Source organism: Apodemus sylvaticus, chromosome 5 (genome assembly GCF_947179515.1).
Source record: "Apodemus sylvaticus chromosome 5, mApoSyl1.1, whole genome shotgun sequence".
Classification (NCBI taxonomy): Eukaryota; Metazoa; Chordata; class Mammalia; order Rodentia; family Muridae; genus Apodemus; species Apodemus sylvaticus.
The window spans coordinates 165,095,230-165,104,288 of record NC_067476.1 but is presented as its reverse complement, the minus strand read 5'-3'; the positions used below and the strand labels follow the sequence as shown (position 1 = coordinate 165,104,288).

Below are 9,059 nucleotides of genomic sequence, written 5' to 3'. Positions count from 1 at the left end.
ACACTAACACTTTTGAAACAGAGGCAAAAAGACCAAAAGGTTCAAGATTATCATTGGTGGTGGTGACACACACCCTTAACCCCAGGACTCCAGAGGCAGAGGAAGGTGGACCTCTGAGTTCAAGGTCAACTTGGTCTACATAGCAAGGACAGCAAGGACTACAACAGAGAAAACCTGTCTTGAAAAACTAAATATAAGTTTACTGGCTATAAACAAAAAAGTTCCTAGTTCAAATGGTAATGAACTGCCATTACCAAGTGAGCATCCTTATGTGTATCTCCCAAGGACCGGAGGGCCCCTATATATCAAGGACTTTATCTGCTAACTTGCAGATGAGCTATGCTTCACCATGGTCCTTCACCACAGAAGAGTCAGCTCCCTATCATATAGCAAAGACCTTCACACAAAGTTCATGCTAGCAGCTGGGCAAGTCCTGCCCTTAATCCCTCCAGCGATGTCCACACTGAGCATTGCAGCACTTGTAGAAGGTGGTCATTGGCTCGTCTGCAGAACGGGTCTGAAGCTGCATGAAGTAAGCACGGGGATGTTCACATTTTGGACATGGTTCTGACAAACAGAAAAATAAGTTATCCACATTACAAAAACATTGTTTTTTTTTTTTTTTAAAAGATTTATTTATTTATTATATGTAAGTACATTGTAGCTGTCTTCAGACACTCCAGAAGAGGGCATCCGATCTCATTACAGATGGTTGTGAGCCACCATGTGGTTGCTGGGATTTGAACTCAGGACCTCTGGAAGAGTGGTCAGTGCTCTTCACCGCTGAGCCATCTCTCCAGCCCACAAAAACATTGTTAAGTGTGGGTAAACATCTCACCCCCATGCTCAGCTAGACTCCCTTGCCAATGCTAAGTTTGCCAATAGCAACATCCTTCCCACAGTACTTAAGGATACTAGAGAGACCTTGTTTTATAAAAGCAACAAAAGCCCTGAAATTTGAAAATGAGTAGAGGCTTAAAGTTTTTTGGAACCCCCTCTCCTTCTATCTCTGGGTTTCACTTCCCTTTTCAAATCTGGTTGAAGAATGGCTGGAAAAGCATGGGAAGGGTCTATTATAGTCTGTGGGAATGTAACTAAATAAGTACCCACTGAGGTAGCAACACAGCTATAATCTAGCATGTTGGGAATTGAAGTAAGAGGCTTGCTATAAAGCCAGCCTGGAATACATAGGGAATTCTATTTTAAAGATAAACAAATAAATTAAAAACAAACAAATGAAAACTTTAAGTCTCTATTCATTCTTAACTTTCATGGCTTTTGTTGCTTTTATAAAAAAAGTTCTTACGGGAAGGCCTCAAAGTTACTATGTAGCTAAGATAAAATTGAACTCCTGATTTTCCTGTCTCCATTTTTCAGTTGTACTACCACACCTAATGATAACTTTTTTGTTTTTTCTTGTTTGTTTGTTTGTTTTGGATTTGGTTTTTTCGAGACAGGGTTTCTCTGTATAGCCCTGAACTCACTCTGTAGACCAGGCTGGCCTCGAACTCAGAAATCCACCTGCTTCTGCCTCCAGAGTGCTGGGATTACAGGCTTGTGCCACCACCGCCCAGCCAATGATAACTTTTAAAATAGAAGATCTGCATATTCCTCTATAGAGGAAAAGACTGCAAATCACACATGTGATCTTTCTTCTAAAACAGGTACTATTTAGGGTCATCTCCTTTCATTCCATTATCACATTTAAGCCTATCAAACATAAATCAAGATGCAAACATTACTTTTTAATACCCCCAGTTGCAAATATACTCCCCCCCCTTAATTTTTTAAAATTATTTTATGTGCATGTTTTGCCTTTGGGTTGACTGCGCACTGTGTTCATGCAGTACCCTGGGATGCCAGTAGAGGGCATTAGATCACCTGAAACTACAAGTACAGAAGGTCTGGGATGCCAGGGAAGTTGGGAAGGAAACCAGTCCCATATGCTTAACCACTGAAGTCCTACCCACAACTATTTATTGGTTGACAGACTGACTGAGACAGGGTCTCATGAAGCCCAGATAAGCACTGAGTCTTCTGCCTCCACCCAGAGAGCACAGGACTTATAAGTTTGAGTAACCATATTTCACCCCAGTTATAATTTTTTTTAAATTCATAAAATAAAAAAATAAAATGAAAACAAAAGACGAGGGCTGATTATTTTTTCAGTGTTAGTATTTGAAAATACATACAACATAACTCTTGAGAAACCCACATCCACTAGAACATAGGTGTTTCTCCCCCTCTCATCAACTATGTTTAAATCAATGCTGAAACTTTTTTATAATGAACTCCAAATTTGCTTCAAAAAGAGAATGTGTACCAGATTTATTTTTTAATTATACTTTTCTATATCTGACTTGAGAATCTAAATGAAACAACAGTTCAGGTATCAGTATGGTAACTTTCTTTTAAAGAATCCTCTAAAAAAAATTAAATACAGCCAGGTGGTGGTGGCATATGCTTTTTTTTCTTTTTTGAGACAGGGTTTCTCTGTGTAGCCCTGGTTGTCTTGGAACTCACTCTGTAGACCAGGAAGGCGTGCCCCACCAGTGCCTGGTGGCATATGCTTTTAATCCCAGCATATGGGAGGCAGATAGGTAGATCTCTGAGTTCGAGGCCAGCATAGTCTACAGAGCAAGTTCTGGGACACCCAGAGATACACAGAAAAACCATGTCTCAACAAACAAAATCAAACAACAAAAATGTAAAACCTTGTTTAGAGTTTAGAGTTAACTATACTGTACCTAAAACACATTACCAAATTATTTCATGCACTGGCAAACACTAGCTATTTGTCATTACTTTGTTATTTACATCTTAAATTCTTTTATACTTACTTGTGTGCAGGTATATGTGTCTGTGTGCTTGTGCACATGTGCATGCATGGCGGATGGTATGGGGTCACAAAAGAACTTTCCATGAGTCAGCTCTCTCCTACTATCTGGGCTCCAAGAATCAAACTCAGGCTAACAGGTTTGGCAACAAGTGCTTTTACCTGCTGAGCTGTCTCACTAGCCCTAATAACACAGGGTTTCAATATAATAATAAATTTATCATTATTAAATATAATGAGAAATATTAAGCAGAGTTGAGTCACTGGCTCTGTTATGGAAAAATCCTCACCTGCAGTAGAGTCCACATTCTCCCAGGCAGCTGCTCCACCAAGCACATCATCTACTTCTTTTAGCTTTGGATATTTTCGGTTTGTTACCTAATAGAAACAAGCCATCAGATTTGTACAGTTTTACAAGTGGGCCACTAAACAACCTCCCTCCAGCATTCCCTCTACAAAATTTATCTTCTTCAAAGAGCAGTAATGAGTCACTGAAAGGTAGGGGGCCTTGTGACTGGGATGTCCCCCAAAACAGCACAGAGGTTCAATGTCAAAGGCCTCTAGAAATTGAAGGAAACACTAGAGCAGGAAGAAAAAACAGCCTAGTAAAACCTTACTCTTCTCCCATATCCCTAAGACACCTAATAATCCAACAGGAAAGACTGACAAATGAAGTCATTTAGCTGGGTATACCAGCACTCTCCAGGTCACATTTGGCTGTTTTCCTAAGTTTATCAGGCATCCTTCTAATTCAAAATTATGTCACAATTCATCTTACCACAAATCCAGACTCTAAACTCCTACCATACAGCTCTAATGAGCAAACATTAAGAATGAGGTGTCACCGAGGCCCAGTGATGCACATCTGCAGTCACTGAACTAAGGACCCTGAGGTAAGGAGGAACAAGAGTTAAGGGTACATAAAACACCAAGGGCTGGAAATACAGCTTTCTGGGTTCCAACACAAGCACTACACAAAATAGCAACAATGATATAAAATATTAGAAGGCAATAAATTCTGTGAAACGTACAAGAGGAATGAGGATAAACTGAAAGATATGGAGTTTGGTTTGTTTCTGTGCTTTTGTGTGTGTGTGTGTGCATAAATATAAATACATATAAGTCAGATAGCCATTAATTTAAACGGGGAAAGGGGGAGACAGAAAAGGAGAGAGAAACAGAGAGGCATACAGGCACACATACATGAGGGCGGGGGGGGGGATGAAATAAGTGTGAAGTGTGTCTGTGTAAGAATGACTCGAGCAAAAGGACGGACTTAACAGTACTGCGTACATGGTGATGATTCTCAAGAATAATGACAGGGGCTGGGAGCAAAAGATTAACAAAAAAGAACCCGAGGATTTCAATCAGAGATGAGGAGCGGACAGGAGTCTGGCAAGTCAGGGACAGCACGAGAGAAGTGTAGATTTAAGAGTAGGGTCCAGCGTAGAGGCGTGAACTAAAATTCTCGCAATTTTTGAGTATCACAAAGTGGGCAACGGAGAGTTAGAGGCCGAAGTCCCTGTAGTGACTGGAGGGAAAAAGAAAAAAAAAAAAAAAAAAGGTTTCTACGTGGCCGGAGCGACGCCACTGGAGCAGCGACCGCTGGACTTGGGTTACCGCCGCAGCGAGAGCACAAAAGCCTGCCGCCTGCGGGAAGGTCTGAGCGCACCGACGCTTGCTCTTTGCCTCCCGGATAGCAGAGAAGGCACCCGCCTGTAGAACTCACCTTACGGGTGATATTGTGGACGTAGGGGCAAGTGTTGCAGGCGAAGCGATGGCAACGCTGCCCCTCCTCCACAATTAGTCCGTTCCCGCAGCCCGGGCAGAACAGCAACATAGCTCCAGCTTCCACACGTTGGTTCTGTCTGGCGCTTCCGTGGTGCAGTCGCCCAATCAAAAGCCGACTCACTTCCTCCGTTACCGGCAACCGGCGTTCAGCAAGACGTTCCCAGTAGGCACTGCGCAGCTTCACATACGCCATTGGTCATCGCATTTAATCCTTTCCCATTCAGCCAATAGCATGCTGTCTGCACTCGCAGCGTGCTGTGTCGCAGGCCGTGTCATTTCTGCGCGTGCGCACGTGTCTTCTGGGCTCAAACGCACACTGTACCTATAATGCTGGCCGCTGACAGCACCAGCACCCAGGGAGAGGTACTGGTCGGTGAGAGGTACTGGGTGATGAGGAGATACTGCCGCACTCCGAGCCGTGAACGTGTTCCAGGAGGATCTTGCTGCTCCTCAATATTCTCATCCGGGACGGACAGAGAATAACCAACTGTCCTAGGAACTTTAGGTTGGCTCAGTCCCCGGTATTAATACTGCATCTCAACTACTATCTGACGGACGTATGGCTCTCCTATCTGGAACTGCCATCCCTTGATCTGGCCATTTCTTCACCTGGTTTCAGTTCTGCCCTTTCACTTACACAGCTAGATTCAACTCTGCAGATAACAATACCAACAGCTCCTTCTCATGGACGTCCAGCTAGTTTTTATCTCATTCCTCCAGACATTTCCCAGCTCTGCCTTCTCAGACCTCTTTGAAACTCCTTGCCTCGTTAATCCTCTACAATCATTCTGCAACATGTACAGGGGTGTGTGTGTCTGTCTGTCTTGCTTGTTAATTATGCACAAACTAGATATCCAAGGAGAGGAATCCCAATTGTAAAAATATCACCATAAATTGACCAGTAAATAAGTCTATGAAGCACTTTCTTGAGTTAACATTGGTAAGAGAGGGTTCAGTCCACTGGGAGCGATGTTACCACCAAGCCGGTGGTCCTAGGTGATGTAAGAAAGCAGAATGATGGGGCTGAAGAGATTGTTCAGCTGTTACAAGCACTTGTTCTTGCAGTGAACACAGGTTTGATTCCCAGCACCCATATGTTGGCTCACAAACGTCCATAACCTCCAGTCCCAGAGGATCCAATGCTCTCTTCTGACCTCCATAGGCACCAAGCACGCCTTTGGTGTGCAAACAAACATTCAAGAAAAACTCATACACTTAAGTCTAAGAACAAAGTGGAGAGAGAGAGAGATCTGAGTAAGTCATGAGGAGCAAGCAGCATCCCACCATGGTAATTGCTTCTGTTTCTGATGCAAGTTCCTGTATTGGCTTCCCTAAACAATGGCGTCTGATGTGTAAGACTTTAAATAAACCCGTTCCTTCCCAAGTTGCTTTTATTTATGGTGTTTTATCATAGTAATAAAAACCTAAGACAGATATATTTACTGTGTGGTGTGTAGTGTGAGATTTGAGAGTTGATAAATTCATAAAATAAAAAGAAAAAAATTTCATTCCAGGCAAGATTACAAAGTAAAGCTGGAATATTTCACAGTTGCTTTCATTGAAACTGCTATATCTTGTGGCTTTCATGTTATTAAATCCTGACATTGTAAAGACACAAATATATTTGTTTCTGACATAGCACACTTAAGGCAATAAACCATTTTACTATGTGTGTATGAAACACATTGTCAGTCTTAAATACATACAATAAAAAGGTTAAATAATTCTTCTTCTTCTTCTTCTTCTTCTTCTTCTTCTTCTTCTTCTTCTTCTTCTTCTTCTTCTTCTTCTTCTTCTTCTTCTTTTTTGGTTTTTTTGGAGACAGGGTTTCTCTCTGTATAGCCCTGGCTGTCCTGGAACTCACTCTGTAGTCCAGGCTGGCCTCGAACTCGGAAATCCGCCTGCCTCTGCCTCCCAAAGTACTGGGATTACAGGCGTGTGTCACCACCACCCAGCAAAAGGTTAAATTCTACAACTAATTTATTATTTTTTTTGAGGTTTTATTTTGCCTTCATGTATGTCTGCACCACATGCATGTAGTGCCAGCAGTGGTCAGACAAGGGCATCAGATACCTTGGGACTGGAGTTTGCAATTGCTGGAAATAGAACCCAGGTCCTCTGGAAAAGCAGACAGTACTTTTAATTACTGAGCCATCCCTCCAGGCCCTAACTTATTTTTATAAAGATAAATCTGAATGAAAAAAAATGGATAATTAAGTGTCTGTGCCTATTGCTAACAATATCTGGATTGCATTCTATTGGCATGTATGTTGGAGCTGGGAAACAAAGAATCACAAGACATTGGCTGCATTTGTTCCCTCATCAGCCAGGTGTAAGCTCCAAGTTACACTCTCAAGGACACATAAAAAAGTGTCCCATGGATTCTTTGACAGGTTGGAAACTGACATGGGCATAATGGCTTTTCATGAAGATGGAGTGGGGACCTGTCAGGAACTGTAAATGCAACTAGCCCTGGAAGCTTCTACCCTCTGTACAATCTAATTTAGGCCTAAAAGATTTTCAGCTTCTGAGACTTACTGCTGAATAAGCTCACCATTTCTAGTTCTTTGAGCTCTGATTGGCTGGTTCAACTCAGCTGTTCTGGCTCAAACTTCTCTCCAAGATGACTGATTCAATCTGGCTTCTCTCTCTCAAGCCTCTCAATTGCTCTGCCTGGCCTCACACTAACTTTGACAATATGTTCTAATCTTCTGGTACATTCTGTCTTCACCTGTGTCTAGCTTGTTTTCTCTTCATGTCTATGTAAAAACTGTCCCAGGAAAACTGCCTCCTTCCTTCTCTCTCTTGAGAGTTGGGCATATCGTATTCTGTAAAAATATTTCTCTAATTTGTCATTTTGTCTGCCACTTAATTAGACATCACTTTCAAACACTGGTGGTACCTTCATTGTTTGGCATTAATGGTGTGTACTAAGGGTGTGTCTATATTCCAGCCTGCGGGATTAAAGGTTGTATGCTAAGGGCTGAGTCACACCACAACTAGAAACAGGAAACAACACAACCCTAGAGGTCACAGTGTGATTTAAAAAAAGCCTGCAACAATGAACCTGAAGTTCCACCATCCAGCTTCCAACCTTAGCCCTGAAGCAGCTGTATGGTGGTGATTCTAACACAGTAACAACTTGAGCAACATCAGGTGAGGTCTACCATGTAGATACTGGAGGCCAGTGCTCAGCAGATGCTCAATTTTCCTGGTCACTTGTGTGTCTCTTTGTTCCCAAATATTTGCGGGTGAGGAGGCTAAAGCATGGGGCTCCCAGCTCAGATCTTTAACTCTAGAGAGACTGTGCTTGTTTCTTTGAGGGATTCTTGGAGAAATGATAATTTAGGGGCTCTGATCAAGTCTATACATAAAACTAGGCTATGCTGTGAGTTCATAATGGCCCGTGCATAGTAAGAGCTTGGAAGTCAAATACTATGTTGTTCATCAACTTGACATTGAGGTCAGGGTCTAGAACAAAGCTCTAGTACCAGCTGGACCCCTCCCTCTAATCACATCACTTCCTGTTTTTTATTTTACTAGGAACTGAGAAGCAGCTCAGTTCAGGTGGGAGACCCTTCATTATCTTGTGCAAGGATTCTTGACAGAAGTGTGAAAAGTATGCAAACTATAATCCCATGGGCCAGAATGGGATTTCAACAAGATCCCCTACAGGATGATCAAGAAAATAAAGTTGAAAGTCAGAGGTGATAGGCCCTCAGGCAGCCAGAGCCTTTTTTTTTTTTTTTTGAGACACGGTTTCTCTGTGTAGCCCTGGCTGTCCTGGCATTCACTCTGTAGACCAGGCTGGCCTCAAACTCCGAAATCCACCTGCCTCTGCCTCCCAGAGTGCTGGGATTACAGGCGTGCGCCACCACTGCCCAGCCAGAGACTGTTAATACCTTCTCATCATATTGTTACATCCTTAGAGTATCAAAGGAAACTACTTTTTGAAAAGCCTGGAATTTTCTTTTTGTCTGCAAAACCAGCTTTGGTAAACGGATATACCTCAACCTACCACTGAAAGCACAAATCCCTGTGTTATGGCTATTCCTGGTTGTCAACTTGACTACATTTGGATCCAGATCTTGAGGCTGGAAGACAGGTTTCTGATCTGGATCTTGACATGAAGATCTTGAGGCATAGTGGTCATGAAAAGCTTAGGCCCAAGCAAGGTAGTACACACCTTTAATCCCAGGAGCCGGAGGCAAGCAGATCTCTGAGTTCAAGGTCAGTCTGGGACAAAGCAAGTTCCAGACCCAGGCATATTGGTAGACACTTTTAATCCACACCTTCTGCTGGAGGCCACACATAAGGACATTGGAAGAAGGAAGATTCACTCTTCTTCGACTGTTTGCACTTAGTTGCCAGCAATTTTTTTGGAACCCACTTCTACAGAAGACCAGCTGAAACAACTAGCCTTGTGGGACTG

At 42.6% G+C, this 9,059-nt stretch overlaps 1 protein-coding gene across 1 annotated transcript in view; it reads right to left on the bottom strand.

The window, feature by feature from the left end:
• Window positions 1-5,104, bottom strand: part of Polr3k (RNA polymerase III subunit K) — a 5,315-nt gene extending 211 nt beyond the window's left edge. Inside the window, exons 1-3 of the mRNA XM_052184649.1 lie at window positions 4,566-5,104; window positions 3,127-3,214; window positions 1-567 (exon numbers count right to left, since the gene is read on the bottom strand). The exon at window positions 1-567 is cut by the window's left edge and continues 211 nt beyond it. Coding sequence (XP_052040609.1) covers window positions 440-567; window positions 3,127-3,214; window positions 4,566-4,820 — 471 coding nt within the window. The 5' untranslated portion in view covers window positions 4,821-5,104 and the 3' untranslated portion in view covers window positions 1-439. The remainder of the gene's footprint in view (window positions 568-3,126; window positions 3,215-4,565) is intronic.
• Window positions 5,105-9,059: the final 3,955 nt, after the last annotated feature.